The 19,740-nt window shown below is 37.3% G+C and overlaps 1 protein-coding gene across 2 annotated transcripts in view; it reads left to right on the top strand.

Annotated features, from left to right (window-relative positions):
* The window catches only part of RB1 (RB transcriptional corepressor 1), a 208,029-nt gene that overhangs the window by 100,592 nt on the left and 87,697 nt on the right, over positions 1–19,740 (top strand). For both annotated transcript variants that reach the window (XM_049853103.1, XM_049853102.1), the window contains exons 12-17: positions 454–541; positions 16,226–16,342; positions 17,676–17,732; positions 17,852–17,883; positions 17,972–18,048; positions 19,031–19,227. In XM_049853103.1, coding sequence (XP_049709060.1) covers positions 454–541; positions 16,226–16,342; positions 17,676–17,732; positions 17,852–17,883; positions 17,972–18,048; positions 19,031–19,227 — 568 coding nt within the window. The remainder of the gene's footprint in view (positions 1–453; positions 542–16,225; positions 16,343–17,675; positions 17,733–17,851; positions 17,884–17,971; positions 18,049–19,030; positions 19,228–19,740) is intronic.

Here is a 19,740-nt window from a genome sequence, read left to right as displayed (position 1 = left end):
ATGCTTTCTTTTAAAGATCTCTGCAAAGAAGAGTAACTTGATTCTTTACTTGAGTTACTAAATATCTTTTTGACTTTATTTGAAAGCTATTAATATTTAATTGTGATAACGTTTTCTTGAAAGAATACCATTTTGATGTCAGTTTATGTATTTTCTCCTAAAAATAATCTCATTAGTTTGACCAATTAATGCTTTACAGATACATAGTTTCATTAATAAGCAAGTGTACCAATTCTGTAATTATAAACTTACTGATTATGAACATGTCTTAAAGATTGAAATAAAATATAATTCTTTGTAAACAGCACTACACTGATAATTTCGTAAAGTCTTATTTAAGCAAACTTCTTAAACAGTAGACAATGAGTTTGAAGATACGTTTAACTTGTGGAATAAATACATTTTGTTTTTTTCCTTCATTGCTTAACGCTTCTTTCTGTTTGTTTTCTTTAGGGCTGTTATGAATACTATTCAGCAATTAATGACGATCTTAAATTCAGCAAGCGATCAACCATCAGAAAACCTGATATCCTATTTTAATGTAAGCCATAAATAAAGTATTATTTTTGATGATATCTTGGTGAAGATATTTGAAGTTAGAAGTTAACATCTGAGTATTTATTTAATTACCTGCCTCCCATCCAGCATGTTGTTGCTCATTATTTAATTTCTTGCTTTTTTAAACGCCCTCCATTAGATATTCTTATTGGTATTTTATTTAGTCAGTATTGTTTTTAGGTTTACTCATGTGTACAGTTAGTTGCCTTGCTTACCATTCCTTCTTGCAACTTAGACCTCACTTCTGAGATCATTTTCATTTTCCTTCAAATACGTTCTATAATAGTTTTAGCAAGGGTCTATGTGGAAAGACTTTTATAAGGTTTTTTTTATTTGTTTGTTTTCTGTTTTTGTTTTTTTATCTGAAAATACTTTCGTCCTTATTTTTATAAGATAGGTTAGCAGAATGTCCAATTCTAGGTTGACATTTACTTTCTCTTAGAAATTTAAAGATATTGTCTTACTGGAGCCCTGAGGACGTAATGGTTAAGAGCTTGGCTGCTAACCAAAAGGTTGGCAGTTTGCATCTACCAGCTGCTCCATGGAGACCCTGTGGGGCAGTTCTACTCTGTTCTGTTGGGTTGCTATCAGTCAGAATCGACTCAGTGGCAACGGGGTTTTTGTTTGTTTGTTTTTAATCTTAGTACTTCCTGGCTCCCATTGTTGCTGTTAAGAAGTCTTCTGTCAATCTAATTGAAAAAGAACAGAATAATCTTCTGTTCTTCTATAGTTAATCTATCTTTGACCCTGGCCGTTTTTAAGATCTTTCCTTTGAATGCGATGTTTTATTGTTGGACTTGGTGTGAGTATCATTTTATTTATGCTGTTTTACATTTGTTCTGATTCCTTCATCTGAGAATTCTGAACATTATCAGTCATTAATACTTTAAATTTCAGGAGGTAGCATATGATTTCAGGAGGCAGCATATGATCAGGAACCGATGGTACTGAAGGAAGAGGTCCAAGCTGCAGTGAAGGCACTGGTGAAAAGTAAGCCTTGAGGAATTGACAGAATACCGATTGAGATGTTTCATCAAACGGTTACAGGGCTGGAAGTGCTCACTGGTCTACGCGAAGAAATTTGGAAGACAGCTACCTGGCCGGCTGACTAGAAGAGATTGATTTATGCCTATTCCCAAGAAAGGTGATCCAACAGAATGTGGAGATTATCGAACAATATCATCACTATCACATGCAAGTAAAATGTTGCTGAAGATCAATTGAACGTGGTTGCAGCAGGACACAGATAGGGAACTGCCAGAAATTCAAGCCAGATTCAAAGGGGACGTGCAAACAGGGTTATCATTGCTTATGTCAGATAGATATTGGCTGAAAGTAGAGAATACCAGAAAGATATTTACCTGTGCTTTATTGACTATGCAAAGGCATTCGACTTTGTGGATCATAACAAATTATGGATAGCATTGAGAAGATAGTAATTCCGGAACTTAATTGTGCTCATGTACATAGATCAAGAGGCAGTTGTTTGAACAGAACAAGGGGATACTGTGTGGTTTAAAGTCAGGAAAGGTGTGTGTCATGGTTGTATCCTTTCACCATATCTATTCAGTGTGTATAGTGAGCAAATAATCCAAGAAGCTGGACTATATGAAGAAGAAAGGAGCATCAAGATTGGAGGAAGATTCAATAACAGCCTGTGATATGCAGATGACACAACCTTGCTTGTAGAAAGTGAAGAGGATTTGAAGCACTTACGGATGAATATCAAAGACCACAACCTTCAGTATGGATTATACCTCAACAAAATAAAAATTCTCACAAGTGGACGATAAGCAACATCATGATAAATGGAGAAAAGATTGGACTTGTCAAGGATTTCATTTTACTTGGATCCACAATCAACACCCACAGAAGCAGCAGTAAAGAAATCAAAAGAAGCATTGCATTGGGCAAGTCTGCTCCAAGAGATCTCCTTAAAGTGCTGAAAAATAAAGATGCCACCTTGAAGACTAAGGCGTGTGTAACCCAACCATGGTGTTTTCAAGTGCCGTGTATGCATGCGAAAGCTGGACGATGAACAAGGAAGACTGGAGAAGACCGATGCTTTTGAATTGTGGTCTTTGTGAAGAATATGGACTATACCATAGACTGCCAAAAGAAGGAACAAATTTGTCTTGGAAGAAGTACAGCCGGAATGCTCCTTAGAAGCAAGGATGGCGAGACTGGGTCTCACGTAGTTTGGACATGTTATCAGGAATGATCAGTCCCTGGAGAAGGACATCATGCTTGGTAAAGTAGAGGGCCAGCAAAAAAGAAGAAGACCCTCAACGAGATGGATTGACACAGTGGCTGCAACAATGGGCTCAAGCCCATTGAATGATTGTGAAGATGGCACAGGACCAGGCAGTGTTTTGGTTTGTTGTACATAGGGTTGCTATGAGTTGGAACCAACTCGATGGTGCCAAACAACAATAAATACTTTAAATAGGAGCCCTTGTGACACAGTGGTTAAGTGCTCATCTCTTAACCAAAAAGTTGACAGTTCAAATCCACCAGCCACTCTGTAGGAGAAAGATGTGGCAGTCTGTAAAGATTCACAGCCTTGGAAACCCTATGAGGCACTTCTCCTCTGTCCTATAGGGTCATATTGCCTTTCTTTGATTCTGTTTTTTATCTTTTCTAAAAAAAAATCTTTTTATTGTGGAAAATTTCAAACATGTAAAAGTTGGGAGAATATGTAATGAAGCCTCAGCACATGTAAAAATGGCATGGAGGCAGTGTGTGACCTCCTCTAACTTCACCAGGAGGAAGGAGAATCAAGATCAGCCCAAGGCTGATTCCTATGAGGTGGAGGTCAGACACGCCTCCTCTCTCGACCGCCTTTACCAATTCTGACACAACCCTCCCTCCCATGGCACTCTCTACTTCTCTGCTGGGTTTGATAATTCATTGCATTGGCCATGCAGAACTTACAGACCATACTCATATTTATAGGGTTTATTAGGGAAGTAATAGGTTATAATTTAGGTTCAGGAACATTCACGATACAGTTCTTTCATCAGAACTGTCTTCCATCAGGACAGCCTCTTCCCAGTTGTGCTCACAGGCATGTCTCTGTCTGGCCCTGGGCCTCTGCCCAAAGGCATTCAGCTTTTTCTCTCCATGGGCCAGGAAGCCCACTATGCCATCTCCTGCTGCTGGGTCTCTGCTGCCAGGTCTTTGCTGTTGGTTCTCCCTGCCACCACTTCTCACCGTGTTCAGGGTTACGGCTCTCTCTCTCTCTCAATTTCCTGCTTCCAGGAGCTTTTCAGTTCAGGGATCCTGAGTCTAAAGGACATGCTGCCTCCTGGCTATTCTTCCATGGTGGTGATAGGATCTTTTTTCTTTCCCACTTCTGCAGTGCCTCATTTCACACCCAGTGGAATGGCAAAGCTGACCAGTCCCTTTGGTGGGCCACAATTACCCTCTCACACCCACTAACCCATTGCTGTCGAGTAGATTTCAACTCATAGTGACCCTATGTAGGACAGAGTAGAACTGCCCCATAGAGCTTCCAAGGAGCGGCTGGTGGATTCAAACTGCTGACCTTTTGGTTAGCAGCCATAGCACTTAACTACGGGGCCACCAGGGCTCCCCCTCTCACACAGTCCCACTCAGTTACTTGGGTGGTTGTTACAAGACCATGGCTAGAAAGGCCACGCAAAAGTGATCCATCACGCTGCAGTACATATTACCCAGCTCCAATGATTATCAGCTCATATTTTTTTTTATTTAACTATACCCCCACTCACCCCTCCATATTATTTTGAAGCCAATTGAGACATCATATCATTTTATTTATAATATCTCAATGTTTAGCTTTAAAAGAAAATAATTTTTTTTTAAGTTTTTATATTACTTTATTTACTGCTAATTAAATTGTAAGGCAGACGTTCATTCCCTGCCCTCTTGACAAGTGAGAAAACAGAGGCATAGAAACATGCCCAGCCAACCATAACTGGGAAATGATGGCACCAGGATTTGAGTCCAGGCAATTTGACTTCAGAGTCCATATCATGAACAGTCTAGATATATCTCATAAGGTTGCTTTTAGAATTAAATGAGTGCTATGAATTCAATATATGCAAATGAAATAATGTATGTAAGGGGCTTAGTGTATCTCCTGGCAGAAAAAGCACTACTTAAATATTAGCTCTCCTCCTTCCTTCAGAAACTTTAATGGGAAACTCTGAAAGCCCATATTATATAAAACTTAAAGGAAAGAAAATGACTATTTGGTAAAAGCGTATCCAGTTATCAACAATCTGATCAAATGATCTTTTATTGCAAATGTCATTGATTTGAACATGTGGACAAGGTGACTGCCTTTTACACCAAGCTGTGAGACTAAGAAGTGGTGAGATTTATGTTTCTCCCTAGGTTTGCTACAGCAGTGCTTGCCCAAGTAGCATGCCATAATAATGTTCTACCCTCTCTGATTTGCATTATGACCCAGTGAATTAAAATCTCTATATGTAGGTCATCTCTTCTAGCTTGAAAATGACACTGAGTTAACTCATGCCTGATATTGAAAGAATTATTTAATGCTATATGAATGATAAATAGCATCCGGGAAAATTTACCTCGGGTCTCTTCCCCTGCTGTTGGTTTATTTTTTTATTTTTATTGTGCTTTAAGTGAAAGTTTACAAATCAAGCCAGTCCTCATACAAAACCTTATATACACCTTGCTATATACTCCAATTTTTTTTTTTTTTATATACTCCTAGTTGCTCTCCTCCTAATGAGACAACACATTCCTTCTCTCCACCCTGTTTTTCTGTGCCCATTCAGCCAGTTTCTGTCCTCATCGGCCTTCACATCTCCCCTGCAGACAGAAGCTGCACACTTAGTCTCATGTGTCTACTTGATCCAAGAAGCCCACTCCTTGCCAGTATCATTTTCTGTCTTATACTCCAGTCCAATTCCTGTCTGAAGAGTTGGCTTTGAGAATGGTTCCTGTCTTGGGCTAACAGAAGATCTGGGGACCATGACCCCTGGGGTCCCTCTAGTCTCAGTCAGACCATTAAGTATGGTCTTTTTACTAGAATTTGGGGTCTGCATCCCACTGCCCTCCTGCTCCTTCTGGGATTCTGTTGTGTTCCCTGTCATGGCAGTCATTGGTTGTAACAGGGCACCATCTGGTTCTTCTGGTCTGAGGCTGATATAGTTTCTGGTTTATGTGGCCCTTTCTGTCTCTTGGGCTCATAATTACCTTGTGTCTTTTATGTTATTCATTCTCCTTTTCTCCAAGTGGGTTGACACCAATTGTTGTTGCATCTTAGATGGCCGCTTGCTAGCGTTTAAGACCCCAGACGCCACTCTCCAAATGGGATGCAGAATGTTTTCTTAATAGTTTTTATTATGCGAGTTGACCTAGATGTCCCCTGAAACCATGGTCCCCAAACCCCCGCCCCTGCTATGTTGGCCTTCCAAGCGTTCGGTTTACTCAGGAAACTTCTTTGCTTTTGGTATAGTACAGTTGTGCTGACCTCTTCTGTATTGTCTGTTGTCCTTCCCTTCACCTAAATTAGTTCTTGTCTACTGTCTAATTAGTGACTACCCCCTCCCACCCTCCCTCTCCCCTCTGATAACCATCAAAGAATATTTTCTTCTCTGTTTAGACCATTTCTTGAGTTCTTATAATAGTGGTCTTATACAATATTTGTCCTTTTGCAGCTGACTAATTTCACTCAGCATAATGCCTTCCAGATTCCTCCATGTTCTGAAATGTTTCACAGATTCATTGTTGTTCTTTATCGATGCGTAATATTCCATTGTGTGAATATACCATAATTTATTTTTCCATTCATCTGTTGATGGGCACCTTGGTTGCTTCCATCTTTTTTTTTTTTTAATTTTTAGTGTGCTTCAAATGAAAGTTTACAAACCAAGTCAGTCTCTCATATGAAAACTTATATATACCTTGCTATATACTCCTTTTTTTTATATATACTCCTAGTTGCTCTCCCTTTAATGAGACAGCGCACTCCTTCCCTCCACTCTCTGTTTTCATGTCCATTCAGCCAGCTTCTGACCCCCTCTGCCCTCTCATCTCTTCTCCAGACAGAAACTGCTCAGATAGTCTCATGTGTCTCCTTGATCCAAGAAGCTCACTCCTCACCAGTATCGTTTTCTATCCCATAGTCCAGTCCAATCCCTCTGAACACTTGGCTTTGGGAAGGGTTCCTGTCTTGGGCTAACAGAAGGTCTGGGGACCATGACCTCTGTGGTTCTTGTAGTCTCAGTCAGACCATTAAGTCTGGTCTTTTTACAAGAATTTGAGGTCTGCATCCCACTGCTCTCCTGCTCCCTCAGGGGCTCTCTGTTGTGTTCCCTGTCAGGGCAGTCATTGGTTGTAGCCGGGCACCATCTAGTTCTTCTGGTCTCAGGCTGATGTAGTTTCTGGTTTATGTGGCCCTTTCTGCCTCTTGGGCTCATAATTCCTTTGTGTCTTTGGTGTTCTTCACTCTCCTTTGCTCCAGATGGGTTAAGACCAATTGATGCATCTTAGATGGCCGATTGCTAGCTTTTAAGACCCCAGACGCCACTCTCCAAAGTGGGATGCGAAATGTTTTCTTAATAGATTTTATTATGCTAATTGACATAGATGTACCCTGAAATCATGGTCCCCAAACCTCTGCCCCTGCTATGCTGGCCTTGGAAGCATTCAGTTTATTCAGGAAACTTCTTTGCTTTTGGTTAAGTCCAGTTGTGCTGACCTTTCCTGTATTGTGTGTTGTCTTTCCTTTCAGCTAAAATAGTTCTTATCTATTATCTAATTAGTGAAAACCCCTCCCTTCCTCCCTTACTCCCCTATCTCGTAACCATCAAAGAATATTCTCTTCTCTGTTTAAACGATTTCTTGAGTCCTTATAATGGTGGCCTTATACAATATTTGTCCTTTTGCACCTGACTAATTTCACTCAGCATAATGCCTTTTCAGATTCCTCCATGTTCATTGTTCTTTATCGATGTGTAATATTCCATTGTGTGAATAAACTAATTTCTTTATCCATTCATCCATTGATGGACACCTTGGTTGCTTCCATCTTTTTGCTGTTGTAAACAGTGCTGCAGTGAACATGGGTGTGCATATATCTGTTCCTGTAAAGGCTCTTATTTCTCTAGGATATCTTCCAAGAGTGGGATTGCAGGATCCTGTGGTAGTTCTATTTCTAGTTTTTTAAGGAAGCGCCCAATCGACTTCCAAAGTGGTTGTACCATTTTACATTCCCACCAACAGTGTATAACTGTTCCAGTCTCTCCACAACCTCTCCAACAGTTACTATTTTGTGTTTCTGGATTAATGCCAGCCTTGTTGGAGTGAGATGGAATCTCATTGTAGTTTTGATTTGCATTTCCCTGATGGCTAACAATTGTGAGCATTTCCTCATGTATCGTTAGCTACTTGAATCTCTTCTTCAGTGAAGTGTCTGTTCATACCCTTTCCCCATTTTTTAATTGGGTTATTTGTCTTTTTGTAGTTGAGTTTTTGCAGTATCATGTAGATTTTAGAGATCAGGCGCTGATTGGAAATGTCATAGCTAAAAACTTCTTCCCAGTCTGTAGGTAATCTTTTTTATTTTGGTAAAGTCTTTGGATGAACATAGATGTTTGATTTTTAGAAACTCCCAGTTATCTGGTTTCTCTTCTACATTGTTAGTAATGTTTTATACACTGTTTATGCCATGTATTAGGGCTTCTAGCATTGTCCCTGTTTTTTCTTCCATGATCTTTATCGTTTTAGATCTTATATTTACATCTTTGACCAATTTTGCGTTAGTTTTTGTGCATGGTGTGAAGTATTGGTCTTGTTTCACTGTTTTGCAGATGGATATCCAGTTATGCCAGCACTATTAGTTAAAAAGACTTTTTCCCCATTTAACTGACATTGGGCCTTTGTCAAATACCAGCTGCTGATATGTGGATGGATTTATGTCTGGATTCTCAATTCTGTTTCATTGATTTATGTATTTGTTGTTGAACCAGTACCAGGCTGTTTTGACTACTGTGGCAGTATAATAGGTTCTAAAATCAGGTAAAGAGAGACCTCCCACTTTGTTCTTCTTTTCCAGTAATGCTTTACTTCTCCAGGGCCTCTTTTCCTTCCGTATGAAGTGGGTGATTTGTTTCTCCATCTCATTAAAAAATGTCATTGAAATTTGGATCAGAATTGCATTGAATCTATAAATTGCTTTTGGTAGAACAGACATTTTTACAATGTTAAGTCTTCCTATCCATGAGCAAGGTATGTTTTTCCACTTATGTAGGTCTCTCTTGGTTTCTTGCAGTAGTGTCTTGTAGTTTTCCATGTATAGGTCTTTTACATCTTTGGTAAGATTTATTCCTAAGTATTTTATCTTCTTGGGGGCTACTGTAAATGGCATTGATTTGGTGATTTCCTCTTTTGGTGATTTCCTCTTCGATGTTCTTTTTGTTGGTGTAGAGGAATCCAGCTGATTTTTGTATGTTTGCATTGTATGGTGATGCTCTGCTGAACTCTTCTATTAGTTTCAGTAGTTTTCTTGAGGATTCTTTAGGGTATTCTGTGTATAAGATCATGTCATCTGCAAATAGAGATACTTTTAATTCTTCCTTGCCAATCTGGATGCCCTTTATTACTTTATCTAGCATAATTGCTGTGACTAGGACCTCCAGCACAATGTTGAATAAGAGTGGTGATAAAGGGCAGCCTTGTCTGGTTCCTGAACACAAAGGGAATGCTTTCAGACTCTCTCCATTTAGGATGATGTTGGCTGTTGGCTTTGTATAAATGCCCTTTATTATGTTGAAGAACTTTCCTTCTATTCCTGTTTTGCTGAGAGTTTTTATTATGAGTGGGTGTTGAACTTTATCAAATGTCTTTACCGCATCTGTTGATATAATCATGTGGTTCTTGTCTTTGTTTTATTTATATGATGGATTACTTTAATCGTTTTTCTAATGTTGAACCATCCCTGCATACCTGGTATGAATCCCACTTGGTCACGCTGAATGATTTTTTCCATATGTTGTTGAATTCTATTGGCTAGAATTTTATTGAGGATTTTTGCATCTTAAGGGATATAGGTCTGTAATTTTCTTTTTTTGCGGTATATTTACCTGGTTTTGGTATCAGGGATATGCTGGTTCCTAGAATGAGTTTGGGAGTATTCCGTCCTTTTCTATGTTCTGAAATACCTTTAGTAGTAGCGCTGTTAATTCTTCTCTGAAAGTTAGTTAGAACTCTTCAGTGAAGCAGTCTGGGCCAGGGCTTTTTTTTTTTTTTTTGGTTGTTGGGAGTTTTTTGATTACCTTTTCAATCCCTTCTTTTGTTATGGGTCTATTTAATTGTTCTACCTCTGTTTGTGTTAGTTTAGGTAGTGTGTTTCTAGGAATTCATCCATTTCTTCTAGGTTTTCAAATTTGTTAGAGTACAATTTTTCATAGTAATCCGATATGATTCTTTTAATTTCATTTAGGTCTGCTGTAATATCATTTCTTATTTGGGTTATTTGCTTTGTCTCCTGTTTTTCTTCTGTCAGTTTGGTAAATGGTTTATCATTTTTGTTAATTTTTTCAAAGCACCAGCTTTTGGTCTTATTAACTCTTTCAATTGTTTTTCTGTTTTCTATTTCATTTAGTTCTGCTCTAATTTTTATTATTTCCTTTCGTCTAGTGCCTGAAGTTTTCTTTTGTTGCTCTCTATTTGTTCATGTTGTAGGGATAATTCTTTGATTTTGGCCCTTTCTTCTTTTTGGATGTGTGTATTTATTGATGTAAATTGACCTCTGAGCACTGCTTTGCTGTGTCCCAAAGGTTCTGATAGGTAGTGTTTTCATTCTCATTGGATTCTATGAATTTCTTTGTTCCATCCTTAATGTGTTCTGTAATCCAGTCTTTTTTGAGCAGAGTATTGTTCAGTTTCCAAGTGTGTAATTCTTTTCCCTGCTTTTTCTGTTACTGATTTCTACTTTTATGCCTTATGGTCAGAGAAGATGCTTTGTAATATTTCAATGTTTTGGATTCTGCTAAGGCTTGGTTTACGACCTAATATGTGGTCTATTCTAGAGAATGTTCCATGTGCACTAGAAAAGAAAATATAATTGGCTGCTGTTTGGTGGAGTGTTCTGTATATGTCTATATGGTAGATTTGGTTGACTGTGGCATTTATATCTTCTGTGTCTTTATTGAGCTTCTTTCTGAATGTCCTGTCCTTCACCGAAGGTGGTGTGTTGAAGTGTCTTACTATAATTGTGGAGCTGTCTATCTCCCTTCTCATTGCTGTTAGAGTTTGTTGTGTGTAACTTGCAGCCCTGTCATTGGGTATGTCAATATTTAATATGGTTATATCCTCCTGGTATATTGTCCCTTTAATCGTTATAGCGCATCCTTCCTCATCCTTTGTGGTGGATTTAACTTTAAAGCCTATTTTGTCAGGGATCAGTATTGCCACTCCTGCTCTTCTTTGATTGTTGTTTGCTTGATATTTTTTTTTCCATCCTTTGAGTTTTAGTTTGTGTCTCTACGTCTAAGGTATGTCTCTTGTAGCCAGCATATAGAAGGATCTTTTTTTTTTTTTTTTAATCCATTCTGCCACTCTGTCCCTTTATTGGTACATTTAGTCCATTAACATTCAGCATAACTATGGATGGGTATGAGTTTAGTGCTGTTATTTTGTTGTCTTTTTTGTGTGTTGTTGACAATGTGTTTTTCCTACTTAATTTTTTGTGCTGAATAGTTTACATATTGTCTTTTCTTTGTATTCATTTTTGTTGATTTTGTTTCTGTTGAGTCTCTGTTTTTTTCTTGTATTTTATTTTGTTGAGCAGGATAGTTAGTCTCCATTGTGGTTACCTTAATATTTACCCCTATTTTTCTAAGTTTAAACCTAACTTTTATTTCTTGTCCTCCTCTCCATATGGAAGACCTATTACAATATTTCTGAGTCCCCCTTTATTGTTTTAATGTTGTCTTCTTTTACGTAATGACATTGCTGTTTCCCTGTTTTGAGCGTTTTTGTATCTTGATTTATTTTTGTGATTTCCCTGTCTGGGTTAACACCTGATTATTCTGTCCAGTGTTGTAGTCTTGGGTTGATACCTGATATTATTGATTTTCTAACCAAAGAACTCCCTTTAGTATTTCTTGTAGTTTTGGTTTGGTTTTCACAAATTCCGTAAACTTCTGCTTATCTGGAAATGTCTTAATTTCACCTTCATATTTGAGGGATAGTTTTGCTGGATATGTGATTCTTGGTTGGCAATTTTTTTCCTTCAGTCCTTTATGTAAGTCATCCCATTGCCTTCTTGCCTGCATGGTTTCTGCCGAATAGTCCGAGTTGATTCTTATTGACTTTCCTTTGTAGGTGACTTTTCATTCATCCCTAGCTGTTCTTCAAATTCTGTGTTTATCTTTGGTTTTGGCAAGTTTGATTATAATATGTTTTGGTGACTTTCTTTTAAAAGCTACCTTATGTGGAGTTCAATGAGCATCTTGGACAGATACCTTCTCATCTTTCACGATATCAGGGAAGTTTTCTGCCAATAAATCTTCAACAATTCTCTCTGTATTTTCTTTTATCCCTCTCTGTTCTGGTACTCCAATCACTCGTAGGTTATTTCTCTTGATAGAGTCCCACATGATTCTTAAGTTTTCTTCATCGTTTTAATTCTTTTAACTGATTTTTCTTCAAATATATTGGTGCCAAGTGCTTTATCTTCAAGGTCACTAATTCTGCCTTCCACTTGCTCCATTCTGCTCCTCTGACTTTCTGTTGAGTTTTCTGATTGTGTAATTTTATTGTTCATCTTCTGAATCTCTGGTTGCTGTCTCTCTATGGATTCTTGCAGCTTATTTAATTTTTTTGTTACCATCTTGAATAACCTTTTTAATTTATACAACTGTTTTATCTATGTGTTCCTTGGCTTGTTTTGTTTATGCGTGATCTCCTTCCTGATGTCTTGAAGAGTTCTGTATATTAATCTCTTGAATTCTGCATCTGGTAATTCCAGGAAGGCACCTTCATCCAGAAGATCCTTTGATTCTCTGTTTTGAGAGCTTGTTGAAGTGACCATGGTCTGCTTCTTTATGTGGTTTGGTATTGACTGTTTTCTCCGAGCCCTCTATAAGTTATTGTATTAGCTTCTTTTATGTTTGCTTACTGTATCCTAGTTTCTTGCTTTCTTTTGTTTTGATATGCCCAAACGTGTTGCTTGAGTGAGCTAGCTTAATTATTTTCGCCTTTGGAGCTCTGACGTCCTGTCACCAGATGGCTAGAGCTATTATGAGGTGTATGAGGTTATGAATCCATTCATTTTTCTTGTGTGGATTCAGTTCAGGTGTCCAGGTAGCTGGTCCTCAAGTGTTGGTACAGCCTCTGTTGTATAGTCTTAGAAGGGCAGGGGTGTTTGGTGCAGGTACCAGTATCTGGTTGCAGTAGGGGGTCATGCTGTGAACAAGGCAGGAGACTGAGAACCATCCCCTGGGTGTCTCTGAGGAAAGCACTTCCTCGTTCCCTAGAATGTACAGCTGGGTGGGTTCTGCAGATGGACCGTGGGCACCCAGTGCTTTTGATTGTAAGGACTGGGAGGTACCAGCTATCCTTGGACCCCAGTTGCAGGTGGCTGGGTGCCCTGAGTGGAGCCCCAGGTACTTATGCCCCTGATGTGGGTAGGTGAGGGCCCTGTTTAATAGTCAAAGTGTTGTCAAATATCAAATACCCACCTCTCCACTGCACAGCTTAAACAGTTGCAGTCTGCCAGCAAGGCCTATTTCCTGAAATGGGCCCATGCAGGTCCATGCAGGGGTGTAAGGTATTCAAAGTCCATGGGCCGTTTATGCCTGGACAGGAGCCGCTTCTCTCCTGAGCTCCCGAGGTTAGTGGAGCTGGGAAGTTATCTCTTCCTCCTTTTGTGAATTTATTCCTTCTTCATGTCCGGGAGCATGGCTCAGGGTGCTCAAATGGGCCTATCTCAGGTGCAGGAAAATCAACAGCCACTGAAGTCAGCTTGAGGACAGGGGGCACAGTAAAATATTCACAAGTACTTATCTTATGCCGAGAGTGCTGTTCTTCTCTGGATTGGGAGGTGTGAGTAGGTTGTGCTGCTGGCTCCTTCTCCCTGAGGAAACTGTGGCCGAATGCTAGCACCAACCCACTGCAGCCATTCCCAGGAATGGAGCCTGAGGGATCTCAGCGATTCAGGTCCAGTAACTCCTCTCTGCTTCTGAACTGACTCTCCCTCCCCCTGGCACTCAGTGTGTTTTCTAACTTTGCCTTTGATGTTCAGGGCTCGTAGCTTGTCATAAATATAATTGTTTCACTTAATTGTTCAGGTCTTTGTTGAAAGAGGTATCACCGGAAGCACTGGCTATTCCATCATCTTGGCCCCACCTCTCCATATATCCCTACAGTCCCTTTTACCCTGTATCTAGCCCATTTTCATTCACGTTATTTGCCTGACGCTGTGCGCACTGCAGTTTGCAACTCTCAGCAGACCCTGAGTTTGGTATTTGAAGGCCTCAGTTTTCCCTGGCATATATATTGCCTGTTTCCTCCTTCAGTCCACATTTAAACTCACTGAAATGCTCAACTAGGGCATTAGGATAATGTCAGGAGACTTATTAAAATTTGACTTTGTTCCAGTAGCTATGTGTCTTCAGTATTTGTCAACAATTCATTTATTGCCAAAGTCTGTTTGTTATTTTGCCATGTTCTCTTGCCATCCTCCTGTTCATGTTCCCCTGCAGGAATTAGCAAATTAGTTTCTCTCATCATATTCGTAATTGTGTGGGCTCAGAACTGATTTTGTTTGTCCAACTTACATGAAGTTGCTTTTGTTTACGGGTTATCTGTAGTATAGATTATTTAACAAAAATATCTGCACAGTTACTGAAAACTTTTAGCAAGTGATGTTAAGGGAATCATAATCTCTGTTTTCTCAAATATTGTTTCGAATACTTCCTCCAACTTTTGTAGTATGTAGGATCTCTTTTTTTATTTTGAACTCTTTTAAAACCCATTGCTTTTGGGTCAGTTCTGACTTGTAGGGACCCTATAGGACAGAGTAGAACAGTCCCACAGGGTTTACAAGGAGTAGTTGGTAGATTTGAGCTGCTGACCTTTTGGTTAGCAGGCAGAAGCTTAACCACTGCACCACCAGGGGCCCATGAACTATTTTAGGTAGGTAGAAAAATTCTGCTTCAAAGACATTCTCTGTAGCTCAGTTTAAAGCTTAAGTTTAAATTAAGTTTAACAAGTTAACTTTAAAGTTTTCTGTGGACTACAAATTGCTTGTTGCAGAATGGGCATGTATAGAAGATCATTAAGTTTTCCCTTGTTTTTATTCCTTTATTCAGGTTTCTTCAATTTTTAAATTAGTCATTTCCCTTTTTTGTGTAAGTAAAATCTTAGAAGCTTTAGTGGTTGTTTTGGCGACAAAATTTTATGACAGGAAATGCTTCTTAGTCACTGTTTCTAAGTCTTGCACGCTATTTTCTTTCTGGACAATAGAATTATTGATATTCTAGAATGTGAAATTTTTGAATGACTGTACACATATCAAAGAAAATTATGATTTTAATTGAAGAAAGTTTATTTTCTAGTGTATAATATTTTGAATATATTTGGTGTATAAAGATTATAACAAAATTAATCTTCGGTTATAACTGATTAGAAGTTTATGATATATTTTAATACATCATAATATGAATTATAGAATATTTTAACACATCATAATCTGTATTTTAATACACCATCTTGTGATGCATTTCAATTGTTAAAGTTGATGTAACCCTGCCTCAAATGATATTATGTATTAGAACTTCTTTTATAACCCTGTCCCTGTCTTATGTGCAAAAATGTTGTTAAATAATTTAGTTAATTCTGTTTCTGCTTCTTTTTTTTTTTTAAATAGTGTTTTATTGTGTTTTCGGTGAAAGTTTACACAGAGCTTTAGGTTCCCATTCAACAATTTCTACATTACTTGTTCAGGGATGTTGGTTTCATTCTTCACAATGCGTGAGCATTCTCATTATTTCAATTCTGGTTATTCCATTTGATTTAGTTAATTCTTAACTCTTTCAAAGCACAATTTTAAGTTAGGAAATAACAAGGTCAAATTTTAGTTTTACTTCTTTCATTTGCTACCATGCATTCCAATGTAATTTTTAATTGAATATATTTTCAGAAAATTACAAGGCTCTTTTTGATGGGTGAGAGGGTAACAAATCTACACCTCAGTAGTTCTAAAAATGCATTGCCATTCAGCAGATTCCGACTCATAGTGACCCTGTAGGATGAGGCAGAACTGGCCCACAGGGTTTCCAAGGCTGTAAATGTTTTACAAAAGCAGACTGCCAGATCTTTTTCCCATGGAGCAGCTTGTAGGTTTGAACCGATGACCTTTCGGTTAGCAGCCGAGCTTTTAACCACTGTGCCACCAGGGCTCCTTCAGTAGCTTTAGGAGCAGAAAATTTAAAGAGTAAAGTTTTTTTGGTCACTAACATCCAAACATGAAATTCTTTGTTTGCTTATTTTTAATAGTTGTGGTTACCTAGTTATTATAGAAGTATTTCCACATGTTTATAAATAATTGAAACTTAAAAGTAATACATTATGGAACAGAAAATGTTAATTCTGGTTAAATCCTCAATGTTGATTTCTATTTATTCCTCTTAAATTAAAGAACTGCACAGTGAATCCAAAGGAAAGTATCCTGAAAAGAGTAAGGGATATTGGATGCATCTTTAAAGAGAAATTCGCTAGAGCTGTGGGACAGGGATGTGTTGAAATTGGATCACAGGTAATGTTAGTTCATTTTACTTAATGCCACTGTATGGTAAATAATTTTAGAGGCAGTATCTGTTCAACTAAATACAAAGCAGTTGCTATATCCTGCTGCCTGTGTTTGCTGCTATTTATAGGAAACTTTATGGGAATCCATTCCCTATTCCATCATAAAAAACAAAAATAAGCATGCTAATTACAGAAATTTTAGAAAAATACAAGTTAGAAAAAAAATAAAATCTTCGATGATTTAAGTATTTATGCTATTAAACTTAAGGTAGATAAGCTTTTTGCTTCTACATATATGAATACTCATATCTGTATATGCTTCTATGATGGTATCATAGTATACATGTCATTTCTCAGAGGTGGTATTATTGAGTGATATTTTTACTATTTCAGGAAATCAAAAACCAGTATAATGGGTAAGAATATGGGCCATGGAGTCTCATTCCTAGCTTTATTTCTGCCTTTAGCGCTTATGAGCTGTTTGACTTTGGACATGACATTTAACTTCCCTGAGATTCAAGTTTTTATATTTGTTGTGTGGCATTAATGAGGTCATATATAAAAACTGAAAACTGTAATCTACTACACACCTTTATTTCAGCATAGCCAAAAACCCAGTGCCGTCGAGTCGATTCCAACCATAGTGACGCTAGAGGACAGAGTAGAACTGCCGCATAGTGCAGGCAAATTTTGATGTCATCAGTGTTTTAAATAATTCTATTTAAAAGTTCTTTTTGGTTGTATATGAAGTATATTCTCATAATTCGAAACAAAGAAACACGGTTTTTGTGTGAGTATGTATTTATATGTAGGTATCTCTAAAATTTGGTCGTTCTTTCAATTGATGGTGACTGGTTATTTGGTTAAAACTTTTTGCTGATAAGGTCAGTTTGCCCGAATTTTGCCAATTTTACTAAGTTTTAAGGACAGAGACCATTCTCTTAAGTCTGGGCAGCAGTCTTGAAAATACATGTCCTAATAAATTTTTTTTTTTAAGTCATGAGAAGTATTACATTAAGTATTTAAAGTGCTTAGAATAGTACAGGACATATAATATATCCTTAGAACATGTATCTGTTGAATGATGTAGACTGAAATGGAGTGAAGGAAAACCAGGTACTAAACATACCCTCTTGATAATTTATTGGGAGTATTAACCACCGCTTTATACTTACGTCTTTTGAGTTTTAGACAGGGGTAGCTTTTGTGCTCCCTTGGTAGCCTTATTCCTAAAAAGGGTCAGAAGTCTGTTTCAAGAAAAGACTTATAGAAAATCAGTAATTGTGGTTTTTTAAAAGTATTAGGAGTTTATGCTTTTTGTTTTGTCTTGTTTTTTGTAGCGATACAAACTTGGAGTCCGATTGTATTACCGAGTAATGGAATCCATGCTTAAATCAGTAAGTTAAAAAAAAAAAATAGAAAAAAATTCAGTGCTGGCACAAATAAAAAACGAAACCCAGTCCCGTCGAAAATAAGGTCTCAGTTAAACTTTTTTTTTTTTTAACTTCTGTTTTAGGAAGAAGAACGATTATCCATTCAAAACTTTAGGTAAGTTTTTTAGTTTTAGTAAAAAAAAAAAAAGTCTTCCTTTTTATAAAAATAAATGGTTTGAGGTCACTTTCTTTTTCCTCTTTAGCAAACTCCTGAATGACAACATCTTTCATAAGTCTTTGTTGGCGTGCGCGCTTGAGGTTGTAATGGCTACATATAGCAGTAAGTTAAATTTTAATAAATAAACATTTCAGTTGAATTTGAAGTTAAGAGACTTCCTAAGGTGTGGTGTGTTTTTTGGGGGTAGGGTTAAGGAGAAAAAATATATGTATTATATTAATATATACTGAAGAATGTTTTGGTCATAAGGCATTTAAATGGCTTATTTTCTGAATTATTTTGGGTCATCTTAGAGATAGTATTTCACTAGGCTCCTATTTTGGGTGTACTGAATCCAGGGAAGGTACCTGTTGAAACCCATTCAGTACCTGTGTGATTGTAAAGCGCCAAAGGAATATTAAAGAGCAGCCTCTACTGATATGGAAGCTCTTCTGTAGACTGGTTGTGAGACCAAAGGTTGGAGCTAGAATTCACCAGATACACAGAACAAAGTTCATTAAGTGTTCAGGGGTTTTTGTTTTTTAAATATAATTTTAAACATGTATTATTTTTGTAAAAACAAAAGAGCAATAATTACCTAAGGATATAAATATACGGTTAATAAAAGAGGAATTTAAATTAGTAAACAAATACTGAAAACTGTGAATCCTCATTAATAACCATGAAATGCACATTTAAAAGAGATACCATTTTCTAACTAATCAAATTAGTAAAACCTTAGATAACCCTCCCTTCCACTCCTTACCCCTCCCAAAGGATTAATGGGTCGGTTAAAAAGGATGTGCTTTGCTGGCGTAATATTAAACTGGATAGGAACTGTGATACAAGTTTTAGGGTATTTAAACCTTTGAAAATTTGGTGAAATCTATGAGCCCTCTTTCTAGAAAAAAAATATGTGCACATACACCCAAAATTTGTAAGCCTATTTCCTAGGTGTCAGTGGCCTCCAAAATAAAAAATCCTGCCCTTAAAGGTTTTTTTTTTTTTTAGCCTTTCTACTGTTTTAAGTCTTTGTCCAACCTAAAAGTACCTGTTCAAGGCTTAACATTTCATGCCTAAGTTACATTTCTTCTTTCATTTTTAGGAAGTACATCTCAGAATCTTGATTCTGGAACAGATTTGTCCTTCCCCTGGATTCTGAATGTACTTAATTTAAAAGCCTTTGATTTTTACAAAGTGATTGAAAGTTTTATCAAAGCAGAAGCCAACTTGACAAGAGAAATGATAAAACATTTAGAAAGATGTGAACATGGAATCATGGAATCCCTTGCATGGCTCTCAGTAAGTAACTAGTGAAAATAATTAAAGATATTTACATATATGCATATGGTTAACAAATTATTAGGGACATTTGTTAAAACCTACTGCAAGAACAAGTATGCAATGTAATAAATAATGTGATTTTAGTGTTTAGCCCAAGAATCAAGTGGAATATTAGAATGGAATTTTATTCGAGCTTCCCAAGTCATCTGATATAGTGATTTATTTAAGAATAGGTTTTCTTAAAGCATGCCACCCTAAAACAAAGCAGAAGTCTTTAAAATATTTGCAAAATTTATTTAAAATAGAGGTGTCTTGTTTGAAAAGATAAATGCCTGCTCTTAAATTTCAACAAAATGATACAATTTTTTAGATTATGGTATTTAGCAGATTAAAAAGTATATTTTTTCCTCATTCAATTTAGTAGGATTCCTTTTGTCCTATTGTTACAAATAGTCCAAAACTATATAGTATTGTCCAATTATAGGTATTGTTTAAAGCATTATAGGAGCACACATCATATTCCCTAGGTAT

This window comes from Elephas maximus, chromosome 14 (assembly GCF_024166365.1).
Source record: "Elephas maximus indicus isolate mEleMax1 chromosome 14, mEleMax1 primary haplotype, whole genome shotgun sequence".
Classification (NCBI taxonomy): Eukaryota; Metazoa; Chordata; class Mammalia; order Proboscidea; family Elephantidae; genus Elephas; species Elephas maximus.
This window is presented reverse-complemented; position numbering and strand designations above follow the sequence as displayed.